We start from the raw sequence: 19,946 nt of genomic DNA on the forward strand, positions 1-19,946 counted from the left end.
AGTTGGTATTTTTGCAGCTAAAACTGGTATAATAATGTCTGCCTACTTAGTCTGTTCTCAGACTCTCTATTTTGTCTAAAGTTTCCCCAAGATCATAATTTTCATCCTTTCAGATACTGCCCGACATAATTTAGGGAGTGAGGGCCAAGGTGTTAATGAAAAGGCGATGACATAGGGGAGGGAACTAAAAAGCGTCCTTTTTCCCAAAGAAGTTTCATTTTTTTGCATCTGCTTCATGACCACTCTAGTGCTCCCCACTCAATCTTGCATGCTCAGAGAAAAATAACTTGTGGCACAAATGTCTGTGGGGGTTATAATTATTTTTATCGTTACCGGATGATTGATTAGACTTCAAGCATACCTTTCTGTCTTACTCCACCAAGCGCACGATAGAAATACCCAAGAGGAAATTTAAATGGGGTATCTTGCTCTCAGATTTTATGCAACCGTTTTTTTTGGTTTTTTTTTTCGAGTGCTTTTTTGTGGGCATTGTCCTTGCAGAACTTGGAAAAGAGGGCTTGTTCGTTGACTAATTGAACACATTTCCAAACACCTTGAAGTTGGTCAAAAATACTCCGCTATGCATCATAGTTTCTTCACCGTGTTTGGAAATGTGGTCAAACATGGTCTTTCATGTTTGATATATATTACTTCAACAAAAATTTTCATCAAATGCCAACTTGTCACTAGGAGTACATATCATTACCTCCACTATTCTCCCTGCCCTGCCCTTCCCATAACATAAATAATTCACAGTGGTAAAAACTTCTGATGCATATTAAAGGTTTCACAAAACGTTCCCAAAATGTTGAAGACAAAATAAAGATCAAGTCTGCATAATATTTGATCCAAAGAGTCCCTATCACCAGAGCCATGCCAGTTTCAGTAGCACAAAGCAACAAGGAGTATTTTTACTCCTGGATAGAATTATGATAGTTCATCAAATGATTGCCTTTGAACATGTAACTTAACCTGATTGTGTTGTTCAAGAAGGTTTCCACGTCCCTCTGACGGAAGGTTTATTAGTTTGAATTACCCAACCCTCTGGAAATTCCCATTTAGTGGCTTGATACTTTCCATTAAAACACTTAGTTTTTGAAACCCCCCCCCCCCCCCTTTGAATTTCTATTGACCTTGTAATCCTTGGCATGGGTATGGATATTTTCTGGAACTAAACATTACATGTAAGAATGAGCCAGGTGGAAGTCTTCCAAAATACAATGAAATATTACTCTGCCTAGTCTAAACCTCAAAATTCAGAGTCCTACACACTGACCACTAAGTCGGTGTCCCTCACACTAAGAAAAAATAACAAGAAACTCTAGTTGTGATAAGCAAATTTATTGCATAACTCTGTGCCACTCGTACAAAATTCCAATCATTACTAGAACATTGCTTGATAAACAATGTGAGCTCAAAATATCCTTCACTTCACTATAAAAGTCACACTTCAACTTTTCAGCTACCAGACAGTGTTACTTTCTCTTGATAGTCAGCAGATACTACAGTATGTAGTGTGAGGTGCATCTGAGTTGTATCGGCTAATTTTTTTTTATATATCCAATAATAATAATAGATGCATGCGCACACTGTAAATAATATTACACATAAAAAAAGAGAGGCAAATTGAAGAATTTACAAGACCCAGATCTTTAAAAGGAGCAACAGTTAAGGGTATTATCTCAGACCAGCAGAAAAAAATTATTCGTAATTCAGACAGCAGTATTATTATTTGGTAACGATTATGATGCACCAACGGCTTTCTTGAGCAACTCCGTCGTCATACTCTTGGGACGTTCAAGTGGGAAGCCTAGGGCACGTGACCAAACTAACGAAGAAAGCACACCCAAGGCACGTGACACACCAAACAACACTGTGTAATAGTTCATCTCTTTCAAGCCATAATACTGAAAGTAAAATGGACAAAGGTCAATTAGAACAGACGTGAATGCTTTTAGGTTTCTCTTTCAAGCCATAATACTGAAAGTAAAATGGACAAAGGTCAATAAGAACAGACGTGAATGCTTTTAGGTTTTGTTAATTACACATTCAAGCAATATTTCTTCCAACTAAAGCTCCACAAAGTCTATTATTTTGTGTTGTTGGGAAACAGCTTTCACAAAATGTTACTCAGTCTAAGAGCTTTCAACCAACTTCTAAACATTGTTAGTTAAGCAACATAATTTTACTACTGTTATTGTGAAAAGTAGACTTATTGAATTTTATTCTTAGCCTAAACATTCTGCATCAAAAACATGTTGAGAAAACACACATTTCAGGGTGGATCAGTCCAGACAAATTTTGTTGCAAAAAACTTTTCCTAGGTGGACATGCTTACCTTGAGCAACTTCATGTCCAATCTAAGTCTTCAAATTTGCCATACACTGTATCACCTCCCACCCCTACTCCAAAAAATATGTAAATTTTTTGGTGATTACTCAACAGAAAGTTGTCCAGGTGTGTGAAAAACTTTTTTTGCTGACCACAGTATGGCCTGCATCACTCTAAAATACCAAAATTTTGGCTATTTCTTCTAAATGGAAGTGCCAAAAAGTCTGATGAGAAAAAAAAAGTAAAGGGGAGGAGCAAACTCTGTCAGATTTAAGTTCAGCTCATCACCATACACTAGCGAAATATCAGCTAGTACAAACCAGGTACATTATTAAACAAATTAAATTTTACTTGTTTGCCATATAATAAACATCTTATTAACCGAGCTGACGTGGTCTGTATGGGAGAATCTTGGCCTTGGTCATGTGTACAGATAGAGCGCAACTCACAACCTCGGTCAAGATTCTCGCATACAGCTCCTTCCCATTTAATAAGAGCTGAATATTACAGCATTCATTCATATACACTTGAATGGATGGTTTTCTTTCCTGAAATTACCTGCAGACACAATGGCTTCTCTTAGCCATTATACTTGTGTGAAGAACTCAAAGCTTGCCCACAAATACAATTTTGTTTAGTGATGTGAAGTTTATATGAAATAATTCATATATGAACTGCAGTTGAAGCCCTGATTTTTTCAGGCTTCTTCTTTCCAATTGCTTAAATTGGAAAATTAACTGCGATGATCATTCTTTACTTTCTTTAATTTTGTTTAGTCTCGCTAATGACTATTAATATTGCAAGTTCCCAAATCATAATAGTACCTGAAGAAGCACACCACTGTGTGCATCAACATTGGGCCATGGGTTCTTTGCCTTTCCCTTCTCCAATAAGACATCAGGGACAATTTCAAGGAGCTGGCCACAAAGCTTGAATAATGGGTCATCTGGTAGATGTTTCAAGGCAAACTCCCTCTGGGCTGTGTATCTGGGATCCGTTCTCCTCAGAACTGCGTGGCCAAATCCAGGTACAACTTGCTGTTTAGCAACATGAATTTCAGAATTATTTTTTGTTACGATTAATATTATTTTTGTGGACTATTGCATGTGACCTTTCCAGCAAAACTAAGCTCTTTGAATACTTGAGTAATGAAAATTACTTTCTGCATGGCATTTGACAATCATTGTATTATATGACTGTAAACTGAACAACATGCAATGACAAGTTTTGATCAATTTGCAGGGTTGCAAACCAAAACAACAGAATTTCAAATCCAACACAATCATCAGCTGGCCAAACAGCTTAATTCCAAATACATCTAAAACCCAAACAATTTTTCTTTAACTTTTCTTTTTTCTTTTCTTTAAAGGAACACCCCTTCAACAAACTTCTAACACATTGGTACATTACCAACACTTGGAATTACAAAAACCATACAAGTTTGTCCAACATTACTCCATTACTCACGGATTAAGTTTAAAAATACATTTAGAAAATCAATACACAGTAAATTATGAAACCTTATGTTGCTTACAGAAGCATGCAATGATACCTGTTGTAAAGACTGTTCAAGTTGACTACAGGGAATGGTACAGCATGAAAAGACACAATCAATATCAGTTTCAAAGCTTTAATGCTCTCCAATTTACAAACACCAGACCACAACACGATCTTATGAAAACTGAGCATCAAACTTTCCAGAAAAAATACAAAATGGAAAACATGAATCATGCAACACAAGACAACTGCCATGTTAACTAACAGTGTCTTAAATAATACCTACCCCTCCATCTAAGGTTTTCAGGACATAATCCTTTACTTCCTCAGCAGATGGATTTTCACCAACATCCTTAAGCATTCTTGTGATCCAGACTAACACTTCCTGGAATGGAATGAAACAAATTTAACAAATTCAGTTGTGGACTTGAATGATGCATAATTTTACTTTTAAGGTTATCGTATACCTTTAGAACACCTTCAGAGGTCTTGCGTCCAAGGGATGTCCGGTTTAAACTCTATATACCGGTACCTTAGATACCCTTATATCATCTATATATTAATCAATCTATATGTTAAGTGAAAAAAGCAGCATTTGATGTCTTGACAGTGCCCTTGTCTGTTTACCATCCAGAGCAACTTCAGACTTACATGTACCCTCTTGCGCCAAAATTTGAGGATCCAAAGTACGATCACGATGTGTGATTGCAACTTCAAATGTTATCACTATGGTGTAAACATCACCACTTACCTGATTAGCAAGACCATGCAGCGGGCCAGCAAGGCCGTTCATTCCAGCAGCAAGGCAAAGGTAGGGATCTGACAAGGCACTGCCGACAAGATGAGTGGTGTGAGCACTGACGTTACCACCCTCATGATCAGCATGAAGAACTAAGTACAGTCTCATCATCTCGTGAAACATGGGATCCTCAAAGCCAAGCATGGTGGCCAAGTTGTCTGCCCAGTCTTTGTTTGGATCTAATGGAGCGACTTTTCCATCCTTGAAAACATTTCTGTAGATGTAGGCAGCTACCGTCGTTATCTTGGCTGTCAATTCCATGGCATCATCAAAGACATACTGAGAAAGATAATGAGAAGGGTCATTTAAAGACAGACCATCAGCAGTGGGGAGTTTGGATGGCACAGTGATAAGAGAACTTGCCTCCCATAAGTGTAGTCCAAGGTTGATCCCAACCCGGTGCCATATGTGCGATATATGTGGGTTGAGTTTGTTGTTGGTTCTTGCCTTGTTTCAAGGTTCTTTGGAGGTTCTCCAATTTTCCTCCCTCCACAAAAACCAACATTGCCAAATTCCAATTCAACCAGGATAGAGGATCCGCATGAAAACCAGCCAAGACTGATGTGGCTTCCTCTCTAAATATTTTACCTTAACTTAATTAATATATAAAATAGCATTCTAGAGCCACAGGACAAGGATGAGGGCCAGGATTTGGTGGTTAAAAATACATCATCATCTGTGCCTCCAAAACACATTATCCCCACAGTATCTTTGCCTGGGGTAACTAAAAATTATTTCCCAAAAATAGAGACCTCTGTCTTGATAAGTGGAAACAAAACAGGCCCCATGTACGTCCACACATGACAGCTTCAAATTTAATTTTTTGGTACAATATTTACCTCCCAGTAACTGCCTTTGGGTACGCCACTTGAATATGCCCTTGTAAAGTGGCTCTCACTGTTCATTGCCGTGATTGCAGCACTAAACTGGCTCATGGGATGCAGAGTTTCAGGGAAGTTGTTCAACATCTGCACAACATGTGGTGGCAGGTCAGCATTGGCAGCCCACTCTTTAGACAAATTATCAACCTGTAACAATAGCAGAGCAAAAAGGTTTTAATAATATAATACTATCACCATCAGACAGTGTTTTAATATTGCCAAAGGTTCATGGTTTAAGATGAAAGACTATTCCAATAAAAAGAATTGGAGAGTCAGGAAGCTCCCAAGTGTCTACAGTGTAGTCCGGGTTTTCAATTTCAAATAAAGTAGCAGGAGGAAATCTTAAAGAAGGCTGGGCGCTATTGAGTCGCGATAAAAGCAGCCGTACATGTGCATGTGGGGAATCGAAGAGTGCTGAAGTGGGCTATCCTTTCTGACAAGGGAGGGGATGGGTGCTGGCTCTGGAAAATTTCTGAAATCTCAGTACCTTGAGGTGCATTCTGTTCAATTATTTCCTCAGAAAGATAGCGTTGGTGAATTAAAATTGCATATCAACAAACTTTGTACAAAAAGTACCCAACGCAAACGCTTGAAGTTACCAGTAACTTGCATCAGGCACCAGCTTATTTTGAAAACCCTGGTAGACAAGTCATTTCTTACACAAAAAATAATGCTACTCATTAATTCTAAAGCAGCAAGTGACTTGTAGCATTGCTGCAAAACTTGGATGAATGAGATTCTGTTCCTTTACAGATAACCCCTGCCAAAAGTTTCAAGAAATATCGTAACAGTTGCTTCTCTCTTTTTACATTATCGATGTTAAGTATTCTCAAACCTAAAATCAAAAGCAATGCATTGTATCCAACAAGTAAGAGTTGATATTTTAAACTACTAAGAGAACAATGATTATAACTAACCTGCTGTTTTGTTGGTATTTCACCTGTCATCAGTAACCAGAATATTCCTTCTGGCAAGGGTTCTTCACCAATGTCATTAGCCTTTGGCAAAAGCTAAAGATAGAGTCAACAAAATAATGTGATGTGTCTGTTGAGACTTACTAGGAGCACTATATTATGTTTTAATCCAAATAATAATTAAATGCTGTAGAAGATTTTGTCAGTGTGTAAAGTAATGATAGTAAATCTCTCGAGACAAACAAAAACATTCCAAGATAATGCAAAAAACAAACACCTCTAAAGATTTGATTGCTTCCCCCCGCCATTATTTCACTGTAGAAATGTCACACACGTATAATTATGAATGACTTAAGAAATGAATTACCGACCACTATTTGAGTTCAATGACAAACCAACGCTGTCATCAGGTGACAGCAATGTGGATATATAAAGTCACGTACGTACTCTGAATTTGTTTGATTAAATCATTTACTAACCTCACGGCACTGTGGAATGGTATAGCCACGGAACTCAATACCCTGAGGACCGCAAAAAAAAAAAAAAACAAACAGCAAAGTTTTATATCAAAGTAATTTATGTCATTTTATTACAAACAACTGATTAACTCACAATTGAATTGAAATATATAACTCAGCAGCAACTAATCAATCCCCATGCTTTGTAAACGTGCATGAATTATCTGTTCATAATCACTGGCAGTTTTCAACACAAGAATTGTCATACAGAATGATAATCATACCTCGTTTGCATCCAAGTGTGAAGTTTCTGTCACCAACCCTTTAATACCTCGCATACCACCATAAACCTACCAAAATAAGCCAAAGTGTTATTGGTCCAACAACTGCCCACATCTAAACCAGAGCTTAGTATAATTTTAACAAATTAATCAGCCTTTTTTGAAACCCGGGATCCTTTTAGAGCTGGAATTTTTCTTCCCAACAGTACGTGCTCTTATTGGCTTCTTCTAGGTCATACGACATCTAACAATTAAACTGCTACCCACAGAAAGTCTCTGACTGGGCAACATTGCAAATCTATGACATCGAAGGTAATGGTGTGCACACTAGCTGTTACCTGCGAAGGTTAACTCTCCACAGCTACAGTCTTTGTTGTGCTATAAAACAGATCACTTAATGACTCGTCCTTTGGGAAACCAGTTCATTTTGTTTCCATATTAAAACCTAGCTTACCTCAACTCTGCCAGAAGAAATAGTGAAGTTCTCCGGAAACAAAATTAACTAGTCAAGAGGGACCAGCCATTGAGTGTGAAACATGACACTCCCAGTACTAAGAAAACAGGGTTATGTTCATAATGTCAATAAGTGAAGAGACCTATTTACTCAGAAAACCAAAGCAGATGGAGAGCAGGCTGTAAGCATGATTTTACAGTGTAAGCTTGTCACTCAGGCACCAAAAAAGGTCAATCAGTACTGAGAGGGTTACTGTTTTAAAGTTTATCAATGGAGCAGAGGAGCACTTGTCTAATGATTCTTGTGCTCAGTGTTGCAAATGTGACTATCATAAACTGGTTTAATTTGTACTCTGCACTCAGTGAATTTTCAGATCATGACAGATTACTTTGTGAATTGTAATCCACACAGTACCACTACCATGACTAGCAAAAAAAGTTCAAGTCTGCATAGGAGGCAAGTGGCCCATCAGGCTGGAGCTTATCCCAGTTTCTGTAGCATGAAGCAACTAGGAATATTTGTATTCCTCCCTGGATGGAAGCTAATCCATCGCAGGGTTATCCCCAGCATTAAGCTTGCTGGTACCCATTTCAGTATACACCTGGGTGGAGAAAGGCACTGTGAGAGTTGAGTGTTTTACCCAAGAACACAAGACAATGACCACTGCCAAGGCTCGAACCCAGACTGCTCAGAGACGAGTGCCCTAACCATGAGGCGGACACGGTGTAAGCAGACACCCTCAGGAATTCGAGAAAGCTAGTGTCTGTTAGTAGAGCTGTCCTCTTACGAAAATTATTCCCATGAGGGGACACCCAAGAAAAATATGGCGGATATCTACTTACGGGAGAGTTACATCTAGTGGTGTAATGATTAATCGAATTCTCTCTTAATCGTGATTATGACCTTTTGGTTCGATTCTCCATTCTTTGATTCCACATTTTTTTGCATACCTTTCCCAGAGTGCCCTCAGTGAGTTATTATATTGTGAAATCTGAATCCAGAGTACTGGTAAATGACGTAAAGACAAATTGCAGTTCATGTACCATTTTGTGTTGCATGGTAAAAATGTTACCCATCTACCACCCCTTGAGAATTTCCAAATAAGGCAAACCATGTGTGACATGCTCATTGTATCCTAAAATTGAGGGTTTAGGGTTGTATGTTGTTTACATTGTGTATCATGTTATAAGAATTAAAAAAAAATTAATGTTTTGCATAATCAAATTGAAATAATCGAAATCAAGAGGTAATAATCAAAATTGAATCGAATCGCAAGGAATATAAATCGTTACACCCCTAGTTATATTGTTACCATGGCTCGAGCTTGCTTATCCAAGTCCAAGCTTGATTATCTGGGATACAGCACTCAGTACCCTCAGTGATTGAAAACAGAATGTGGCCATAAAATAAATGTGACGACACAAATGTTACTCGTCAGACCCCTTGATTTTTCAAACAAATGGACAGTTCTTGTGGGGGTCATGCAGTATATTTGTTGATTAATTGCAAATTACCGGTAAAGCCAAATTTTATTGCCAAGTGTCAATTATTATACATGGGGTGTCCGCTTATGAGAGAGCGTAAACGAAAGAAAGCTCCAATTTTTCATTTTCAAAAGTGTCTGTGTCCGCTTACGAGAGTGTCTACTTACGAAAATGTGTAAGTAAAGAGTTTGACTGGGAGGTAAAAAGGGGAATTGTAAACTGTGTCTGTAAGTAGAGCTGTCCGCTTACAAGAGTGTCCATTAGCAGAGAGTTGACTGTATCAGCTTAAAATTCAAAAAGGATAACAATAATGCTTGCCACTAATTAAAACAATAATTATTGTATTCTTGAAACATTGCTGAAGCTTTTGGGGTTCTGTGCGAGTTATTGTTTAAGGTTCAAACACTGTACAATATTCTCTCGCTTCCGTGTCTGACACGATTGCTAATTATTAATTCAATCAATTGTATTTCGCTATATAAGCTTATTTACGTTACCGGTACACAAGGACAGTCAAACAATGAAGGAAAAAAGATGCGATAGCTTACAGGCGATAGTTGGCCAGAAAATAAAAATATTTTACCATTAAAATCTTAAACCTTAAGGTAACAACGTGACAAAAATCACAGAGAAAATGTGACGCAATTGTCGAAATCGTGACACAATATGCGCTATGTGTGAAATATACCTGGTCAACCGTGTACTCTCCTAAAGATTTATCACCATACTCTTTACGGAATTCTGCAACTTCTTTCTGTTTCTCTGGAACCACGCGATACATTGTCTCCTTTAAGCTCTGCAAACCGAAAAGATGCATGTAGTGGCGTGAAGCAACTGATGGGCGATGAAGAAAATAGGAAAGAAAGTACAGCTCTTAAATAATCGAGAAGATATTAATCAGTTTACATGTAAGCTCAATGCAAGATATCGTAAATGAAAATCACTTACCAAACTTTCTGACTGTGTTGACTGAAGCCTTATCAAACTGCCAATCAGTCCCTGTTGGACTATTTGCTGGAGGAACGATAACACATTAAAAAATCAGATGTTGCGAATATCGGTTGATTGAAACAGGTCTAAGGCGTCCCCTATAAATTTGAATATCACATGCATGGCACAGTTGTAAAACGCGAAGTACATCTTTTGGTGGAACGTCTGACCAAGAAAAACGAACAATTACAAAAATTAAGAAGATAAAGTGCTTACCGTTGACTGTCCGAGTCTGGACAACAGTTTGCAAGTTCTTAATACATTCATTTTGATAAAAAAGTACCGACTATGTTTCCTCGTCTAATCCCTTTTCCTTCGTCCAAGCGACCATGCAAGACGTCATAAGAAACGGAGGGAGAATGAACACCAGAGTATGACTCAACAGGAAGTAGGCTTACCCAATAGCTTTCACTTCCGGTATAAAAATGGGCAACTCGTAAGCTCGTCACATCACAGCAAGCCACGAGCGTGATTGCAGTGAAGGACACGATGGTTTTTCTGTAGATTTGTTGAAATCACGATGGTGGAGGTAGCCGAAAACGTTTCTATAAACGTCGGGAATTCTTCTGTGGATCTAAGCTCGTAAGTATCTCCCGATTTGCTCGTGTTTTTTCCTTTTTATCTGTTTTTTTTTTTTGACCGAACGTTTCTGGACGGCAAAAAAGTTTAAGCGGGACGTTCCGTCTGAAGGAAAGGGTACGTTTAGCTGCAAATGTTACACTTTGATTTTCAAAAACAATAATAGCATCATCATAAGCCCTATGATAAATTCCACATCTGATAAGACTTTCTTTATCCGTTGTTTTCTTACTGTGGATGTTGATTTTGCAGTCCCAAACCGTGAAAGCATTGGGACGGTCTTGCAGGAAGGCAAATGCAAATCATTGTTGCGCAATGTTGATTTACTCTGAGCTTTGTTTTCGATGAAGTAATAGCACTTTTATCCTTTCACTGATTAAGTATCTATGAAAGCTTTTTGTTTTGCCATTTTCTAATAATCTACGACAGAAAAGGTTTTCATTTGAAGGGTTAATAGGCGTTTCTTAATAATAGAAACTCGATCATTTTGGGACCTCATAACTATGCAATGCTCATTGTTAGCCTGCATGAGGTGTTTAGATCGGAAGGTGTTTAGATCGGAGGTTGTCAATTAAAATTAATATAGAGAAAAACTTCAGTCATTGCATGTCCATGTTTTCTATCCCAAATTCTTATCTCGATCAGATGAAGAGCTGACATAAGGTACTTATACTTGGCAAAAGATCAAAGAAAACAAGATATATGGGTTATTGAGCAAGTGTGAGGCCAGGTTGGTCAACAAAGGATTTATTATATGACTTTCGGGGAAATTTTTCTTGTGGGACACATCGGGTAGTCCCGAGTGGACAAGATAGCTCCATCTTGCTCACTCGGTAGCCAATCACAGCGCAGGATTTGATTCATCTTGCCTGCTCGCAGAGCTAGCCATAATTATAATAAATTGCTGTATTTGTAGGTGAAATGCTCTGTTCAGAAAATGGAAATTGTATCACTTGTGTTTTTCAATTAACAAAACCTACTTTACAAGCACATCCTTAGCTGATGTATGTCAAATTATTACATGGCTTGTAATAATAGGCCCTTTGCAGCTAAGCCATCACGTGACCTTCTTTTCATAAAATTATGGGCTATAATTTAACGAATGTCAGAAATGGAAAAAACATGTCGAAAATATCAAAATGGCCAAGTTTGAGGCCCCCATCATCAGAGAATGAGATTTTATGATGGTCTGAATTTTTTTAAGAGTAAGAAGATTTGTATGGAAAAATGTTGCTGGAGAGTAAGACCTTGCTCTCCAGCAACATTTTCCATACGAATCTTCTAAATTTTCCGAAAATTCAAACTATGGTATAAACTTACTCGTTTTTTCCTGGGGCCTCAAACTTGGCCATTTTGGTATTTTCGATGCGCTCTTTCCATTTCTGGCATTCTTTAAGTTATAGCCCATAATGCAAAATTTTTTTAGGAAAAATTTGGTCACGTGACCCCAGCTGCAAAGGGCCTATTGTAGGGCATTGTTCTACCGTAATGCCCACAGGCCGAGTACGTGCCTGCAAGACAATTAAGCAAAAAGCCATAAGATTATTAATCAACTTATTAACCTCAAATGTTCAGTCTTTAAAGGAAAATCTCAAACCTCGACCTTGCCATGTTGACTTCACCATCACTCAGTCAGTATGGCGTGGTCTCGCTGTGAGATTTTCCTATAAAGACTTCACTCTCGGTTAATAAGTAGATATTATTACACTTTTCGCAGACCATGTGCATCCAGTTCTGTCAAACAATATTCTCAGGTCTTTTGGACAAACTACCTTACCCCTGTGATAGTGGCAGTTCTTGCAAATATCTCATGCTATCTTGAATGGTTGTTAGATAGTCATGACTGGGTGATGCTTATCTTTCAATTATTATTTCTAAATCTTCTTTATTGGAGGTAAGGTGTGTTCTTCGAGGTATTACTGGGACAGCTAATCCAGTCAGTTTATTAAAAGATAAACAGTGTTAATGATTTTTGCTTTGAGAAATATGATTGTCAAGTCCAAAAAAAGAACGGTGAAGGGGTTTGGAGGTTTAAAGTTGTTATTGGCACCTCACTGTCTCTACTTCTCATGACTCCCCAGAAAGGAACTCTATTTTTGCTAAAACAATATTGATCCTTAAACGTATGAAATCTTAGTTTTTTTTCTTGTTCCATTTAAACAGTGATTATTTAGAGATCCAGACAGATGAGGATAATGAAGAAAACCAAGTTCTTAACGAGTCAAGTCCTCTAATCAATCTTGTCCATAGTGATGAACACGAAAGAACCGGAACGGTATTCTCGTCAATATTCACACTTGTGTCAACCATGGTTGGTGGAGGAATCCTGTCATTGCCATTTGCATTTCAGCAAGGAGGCTTTATCATGACGTCACTTATCTTACTGGCTGTCTTGATGGCTTCTACCCATGGTGCATTTTTAATAATAAACAGCAAGAGATATTGTCAGGGGAAAATCAAGAATGTTGAAGATGTGGCCAAGATTGCTTTTGGAAACAAGGGAAAGGTAAGAAATAACCATTCCTATTCTCATTTTTTTAAGACTTAGTTAAGTAATTAATTGTCAAAAAATGGCACTTGATCCTGTTACTGATTCGCTCTGTTTCTTAGTCAGTAATATACAGTAATATATATATTGCTGTTGTCAACAACCCATAATAAAATTCATTATATGGCTTGTGTTTGTAGCCGATATAGTGCCCACTCTGATCAACTTTCAACTTTACAACTTTACAACTTTATTATGACTCGCATATTTACAATTTTACAGAAATGTATACACATTAAGTTAAAAAAAGCTTGACAATAGCAACAGCACAAACCCACAGGTAGCCTGGGCTAATCTAGGTGGGCCACATCCATATTTATATTAGACCATTAATACATAAATGAGATAAGATCGGCTAATTGGAGGGCATGATTTTCTTGTAATGCCCGCGGGCCGATAACAGGCCTGCAGAGACAAAGCAAAAAGCCATATAATATACAACTTATTATCCTTGAACATTCAGTCTACAGGAGAATCTCACACCTCAGCCTTTCCATTGTAACCTCACTATCACTCGGTCAATATGGTAAGGTCTCCTTTTGAGATTTTCCCACAAAGACCTTACGCTCGGTTAATAAGTACCAAGTCTGCTAAGTTGTCTTGCACCCTCACCTTGCCATGAACATGGATTTAGAACAGCATATTATAACATCTGCGTGTGTAACTTCAGAAAGGATAGTACGTTGACAAAGAAGAGGAGAAATTCCTTATTAATTTTAATGAAAAGAAATGTCTGAGTGTTGCAGCATTTTGTTTGTGTTTTCAGATTTTAACTCAAGTTGTTATTATTGTAACGCTGTTCCTGTGCTCAGTTGCATACTGGATTTTGATGACGGACCAGGTGAATGTTGCTCAGTTATTTATAATGCACTCTTTTACTAGATATCTGACAAAATGCTGTCCAGATGGTAAATTATCTGCAAATGGATTACATGAAGTGCTCAATCATGGTTCAATTTTACCCTAGTTAAATCACTTGGTACAATGTGGTGCTTTCTTTGTTTGCTTTATAACCATTATAATATATTACCATACGCCAGAACAAAGGAAAATACCGCATTATGCCAAGAGTAAAAATTGAACCACAACATTTATCCAGGGTGGAGTGTCATGTGACGGTACTCCTAGTCGCGTCATTCCCCAAAACCAGGATAAGCTATGGTGGGTTGGGCCGCTAACCCCTCCTGCCAAATAGAAGTTAACTTTAACTGAAATATATGTAAGACAGGTTTTCACCGTTGGTACAACTCTTGTGTTCTTTAGATTGAGCCTATTATAGCCCTGTTGTGTGGACCTCACTCATTCTGGTCAAAGAAGATCATTATCTTGACTATTCCGATGATAGTCATTTTTCCAATCACATTACTTAAGAGTTTGAGTGCACTGAGATTCACTTCAGTTCTCAGGTGAGGATATTTGTCTAATTTTCCTAGCCAAGGCAGGGCTCGAGAAAAGTGCCCTCCGGTCATCCGGGACAATTAAATTTTCCTGCTGGGCAAGTAACTTTTCATTCTCACTGGCCTGGTAGGCAAGGAATCAGGCAAGTTGTCTACCAACCAATCATTAACTAAAAGACTTGCCCTGGGCAAGCAAATTTGAGGGAGACTTGCCCCAAGGGCAAGCTGGAATTCAAGTTTTTTTCGAACCCTGTAAGAGATACTGTACTTAATTAACAGTAAAGATTGACATATCAGCATTTTGAGGAGAAAGTGGGTGCTGATTAGTGACACAGTGGTTACTATCATAGCTGGGGCAAATCTAGGGGGGTTCGGGCCTTTGGCACTCTGTATCTCGAGTAATCCTGTATCCACCCCAGCATAGAGTGCGGATTGAGCCGAGGCTGGAGTTATTGTGTTTTGGAGGGGATACTACTCCCTCAGTGTTTCTCTTAACCCTAGTGTGTAAATGTACTGTGAGCCTAGTCGCCTCATACTAGTAGAACTAATCAACCGGCATGATAAGGCACAAGGCTTAACAACAGTTTACTAAATCTTTTCAACCTAGAAACTTAGAACCAGCTCTTAACAGATGAACTTTTTTCTTTGTTTTAGTGTCATGTGTGTAGTTTTTCTCTCTGGAGTTGTGATTTTCAAATCAATCAAAAATGACATTGGAGGTCCAGTGGATAACCCTTCAAACCCAGTGCAGTGGTGGCCTCAAGATTTTGGCAGTCTCCTCACAGCTATTGCCATATCTGGCCTCACTTTCTCATGTCATTTTAATATCTTACCAATGCATGGGGAGTTGCAACATCAGACTCGAGCCAACAAGAGGATCATTCTCTACACAGCAATGGCAATAACATATGTTCTAAACCTTTTTGTTAGTTTCTTTGGATTTTTTCAGGTAAGGCAGACTGGCTATGGACTGAAAACAAGAAATTGTACATGAGGACTGAAAGAATGAGTTAAATACAAAACCCTAGTTCCCAAATGTCTCTATCGTCAACATCGGGAGAGACCTCCCAAGAAAAATTGTATGCTGATGATGTAGTTCTGCGGGGATTTATGTTAGTAATAATTGGTCGTTGCATGTACAAGCAGTTTTCAATTGAGTGTTGTAAAACCAAAACCAAAGTTATCTCTCTAGCCAAACACGTAACCTGAGTGCAATGCGCGGCAAAACATGTGATTGGTTTGGGTTTTACTTCTGATTGGATGACAATCGAATAACATAGTAATGCAAATGCAAATCAAATGTGCATTACTTTGGACACTCAAGTGAAAATGCCTTGGTAAATTATACTCAATTGCAGTACTCACCCCTCAAGCGACTTCATTTTTTTTTTTTTTCCCTTCTTTTTTCAAAAATGAGTGCACTTGCGTGACGTTCGATTGTGTTGGCTGGGCAGTAAAAACAAATCTCTCCGGATACGAAGCAAATTTCATAGAAACTCAAATTTTCTTTCAACAGTCACAGAATCTTGCCACAGGCTGTTCAAATAGAACCACAGTACTAAAGTCCCTCTCATATTTTCCACAGTTCAGACAGTACATTGACCAAGACATCACAAGGAATTATCGACATGATGACATTCTTGTTAATGTTGGACGAGTGGCTTTAGCGCTCACACTTCTGCTTAGCTTTCCACTGCTGATCTTCCCCTGCAGGGCGGTCATCAACAGGGTATGACATAACTTGGTTTTACTTGATTTAAGTAGACTTGCCCTTGCTATCAGGGGCAGATCCAGGAAATTCAGAGAGGGGGGGAAAGAAATTCTAACAGAGCACAAGTCCCCCCCCCCCCCCAAAAAAAAGCAAATGAAAAAAGACTTTTTTTCTACAACAAAAGAAAAGTGGGGGCCACCGGCCCCTTGACACCTTACCCCCCATCCCCCCCTGCTAAATCCGACCTTGGTTATAGAGTATTTCAAAATCTACATCATTGATGGGTCTTGACATATGTCGCATTGTAAAGCATGTTTCAAGTTTTCAAGTGTATATATCTCTCATACATAATCCGTTTTAATCTTTCCCTGTATTTCTTAGTTTTCGTACTTCTTAGTAAATTATTATTGAGCCTTCATGTGATTTTAAAGTAGTTTTGTACAGCCAACAGCAACTATATTTATTGCTGACAAGCACTGATTGAATGTATGGTAAACCCGTCAATGCTCAATGGGACAGCATGCAACCGGTGGAAAGCGCGGGAAAAGTCACGTGATTCAATTCACGTCGGCTTAGGCTGTGAATCTGATTGGTTGAGAACGCAATATGTCCGCACTGATTGGTTAGAGCCCGTCCGGAGAGTTTTATAACCGAGAACGTAAAACCAATTAAGGACGGTGCCTACTTTTGTTAGTGCACATATTTTCTGCGCATCACGCAACGCATGGTTTAATTTTGTGCCACGTACGTGCTGGGGTTGACATTGACGCAATCAACTATGCTACCAAGTACATGACTAAAAGAAAGCAAAATTTTCCTATTGTGATCAAATCAAGTTTAATGAACCCGTACTCAAACCAGGAACACCAAAATAGCAGCATATCACCAACCACTAACTGTTAACGTCTTCCAGCTGAAAAACTAGCTGTTATCTGGCAAAAATTATACTGAAATCCAACTGTAAACAAGTACCTGCAGATGGCGTAGTGCGTGCGCAAAACAAGTGCGAAATACGCAAATGTTTTACTTACTGGGAAGGTGACACGAAAAAATGTAACGGGCACCGTAAAAGTTTTCAAAAAAAGATCAATAACTTTAAAAAACGCGTGGTTACCCCCACATTTTATGTTATGAAATGGAAGTGGCAAGCCTATTCAACACGTGATTAGTTTCTGGTTGTGACCAAAAGGTATTTAGACTGTATTTTGGCTGAACCAGAGGAAGGCTGTTAGAGACGCTAAAAGCGCTGTTGCAACGATTTTGTTATTAAAAACATACCAAAAATGGTTTTTATGTTACCATTTACCATGTAGTTTTAAGACCTTTACAAATGTGTTTGCTTTTCTGTTTGTAAAGGAGATTTCGAGGGAAATGTTTGAAAAAAATATCCTTTCCTTCTTTTTTCAGAAAATGCTGATATCAGCATTTTTGTTGAGACTCAAGGCTGATTATCTGGAAAAAATGCGTGGCTACCCCAATTTTTCTTTGTTGATTCCAATGGCCCTTGCAAAGATCTACTTTTTCGGCGTGGTCCTAACCCGGCGAAAAAACCTTTGTATTTAGTAGGCACCTTCCTTAAAGCTCAATTATTATCAAAAAAGGTATTTTTATTGCAAAAATTGATTTTCAGCGTTTTTAACGGAAATTAAGAAATCCTTTTTTTCCCTAATAGTTAATTTGGCGCATAGACTCCAAAACTCTTCTCCAATCCCAGCCCTCTACTACAGCATCGCGTTCCCTGGAATACCTCAGCAATGCGACACGCACAGGCCCCTCGCGGATAATGTGGTTGCTGGAGACTGGTCTCCTGGTTTTTCTTGGTTATATCCTGGCTTACTACATTCCTCAGGTAAGTTGGTTCTAATGTTCCAGTTCAACACGTAAATTCGTTTTTATTTCCTTAAGGCACTGATCACTCTAACTGTTGACGAACTTCGAGAGAGAATGATCTTGGTGAGATCCTCCTTTATTTCTTACATTCGTATCGTTTTTTTGTTTTCGTAATTATATCTGCCAGGACCTCCTTTAAACGGTTTTTAAAGTTAAGAATCTTTTCAGTGAAACTCGCCAAGTTATATAAACAATAGCCTCCATTTGGCGCGAAAATATGTTAGAATAATTGTCTGCGGACATTATCTGTTCCGAGAAGCGAACAGATAAATATTCCAGCATATTTTTGCGCCAAATGAAGGCTATTGTGTTTATTATCCTTCAAATATTTTCCGCAACACGCACTTCCTGGGGCATTTCCTCGGATATTCCCCAGTTTTAGCTGGGGAATATTCCGTCACGTGACGCGTTTAGACCAGTCGCGCGCGGCGAAAATATTTGACGGATAATAATGAATAATGGATAATACGGGTGGTAGTAACGCAATCAAAGGCAACATTTAAGTGGAAATTGAGAAAACTGTGTTCAATTTAACACATCACGAAGGTGTTGTGGATAGTGTTAAAGATGTCTTCATCTGCGTCAAAGAGCTCTCAAACGCGTTGTCGATAGTGTCTGTGAAGTCCCGCATGCAGGATTTACATAATTTTAACATACATTCGTGCATTAATGTTTTCCTTGCTATGGTTCTCAGGTTGCCATGGTTTGGGGATTCGTCGGTGCTATAGGAACCACAATCATGATCTACATTCTTCCTCCAGCCTTCTATCTGCGTGTCCGCATTCACCCGCCACGTCCAGACTTAAAGCAGATCGCAGCCTGGGGACTAATGTTGACAGGACTGACCGTCCTGATCGTTTGCACCTATCAATCATTCGCAAACGTCATCAATCCTATTCCTAAAATAGTCCGTCCACACGGAGTGACTAATTCAACATTACATGGCACAGCGTCGTCACTTCTTTGAATTGACTTTGAAGAGCCACTAATACAAGACGTTGACGGTTGACTGTTGGAACGTCATGTGACGCTTTTCTGCACTTGAAGGAGCTACGTCACGGTTTGCGCATCTCGAAAAACAGTCAAAAACAATCGTTTGGAATCCATGTTAATCTTCTCCATCCTTAACCATCCCTGTTCCTTTATGGTTTATTATTATCTCTCTGGTGTTTTTCTTTCTTGGTAAACTATTGTTTTCAGGTTGCCTTCATTTTAAAGGTTATTTTGTACACGGCCAAAATAAATCAAAATACCATGACTGAGCTCCTTTAAGCATTGCCTGACCACTGAAATACACTGGAGAGACGAGAAGACCGAAGAATTGTTTCTTTCAACGCCTCGAAGTATTAAGTCTTTTAAGTCTGTTCTGTGAATTTGGAAAATGTAACGCACACTGAAACCTTTTGCGTGACACCTGTCAATTTAGCCAGCAAGTCTTACCGAAGAAAGCGTGACTTCTGCAATCGCGCTCGTAAGTCACGCATTTTTCAATGAATTTCGTATCGCTTTGATCGACACTGAGTAATTTACATAACACTCGAATTTGTGTTTTTAACAAGCATATTATCGTATTGATTTTATTTATTTATTACTTTTGTTTCTGTTACCCAAGTTACAGTTGTTTTATTTTCTAGGATAAGAAACAATTGGGAAGGTGCTATTGGGGTCAAAATAATTTACATAATATGGGGATTGATTTGAAGAAGACAGTATTAAAATTATTTATCTAACA

At 38.5% G+C, this 19,946-nt stretch overlaps 2 protein-coding genes across 3 annotated transcripts; one reads left to right on the forward strand and one right to left on the reverse strand.

Annotated features, from left to right (window-relative positions):
* Nucleotides 1-70: 70 nt before the first annotated feature.
* On the reverse strand, nucleotides 71-10,413 carry LOC145487326 (putative citrate synthase 1, mitochondrial). Of its 2 annotated transcripts, none has more exons than XM_081466084.1 (11): nucleotides 10,306-10,413; nucleotides 10,048-10,113; nucleotides 9,788-9,895; nucleotides 7,165-7,230; nucleotides 6,902-6,943; nucleotides 6,426-6,518; nucleotides 5,467-5,655; nucleotides 4,580-4,906; nucleotides 4,115-4,213; nucleotides 3,156-3,368; nucleotides 71-1,907 (listed from the first exon to the last, which is right to left on the reverse strand). In XM_081466084.1, exons 1-11 carry the CDS (start codon nucleotides 10,354-10,356, stop codon nucleotides 1,743-1,745), a joined length of 1,419 nt encoding a protein of 472 aa, XP_081322210.1. In that variant the 5' UTR covers nucleotides 10,357-10,413; the 3' UTR covers nucleotides 71-1,742. The 2 variants fall into 2 exon arrangements, with proteins under 2 accessions (XP_081322210.1, XP_081322211.1); XM_081466085.1 differs by lacking the exon at nucleotides 71-1,907 and adding an exon at nucleotides 1,930-1,980.
* Nucleotides 10,414-10,513: 100 nt separating this feature from the next.
* LOC145487325 (solute carrier family 38 member 6-like) lies at nucleotides 10,514-19,946 on the forward strand. The gene is made up of 8 exons (XM_081466083.1): nucleotides 10,514-10,671; nucleotides 12,832-13,174; nucleotides 13,983-14,057; nucleotides 14,480-14,622; nucleotides 15,268-15,562; nucleotides 16,199-16,342; nucleotides 17,997-18,173; nucleotides 18,909-19,946. Exons 1-8 carry the CDS (start codon nucleotides 10,610-10,612, stop codon nucleotides 19,179-19,181), a joined length of 1,512 nt encoding a protein of 503 aa, XP_081322209.1. The 5' UTR covers nucleotides 10,514-10,609; the 3' UTR covers nucleotides 19,182-19,946.

This window comes from Orbicella franksi, chromosome 5 (genome assembly GCF_964199315.1).
Source record: "Orbicella franksi chromosome 5, jaOrbFran1.1, whole genome shotgun sequence".
Classification (NCBI taxonomy): domain Eukaryota; kingdom Metazoa; phylum Cnidaria; class Anthozoa; order Scleractinia; family Merulinidae; genus Orbicella; species Orbicella franksi.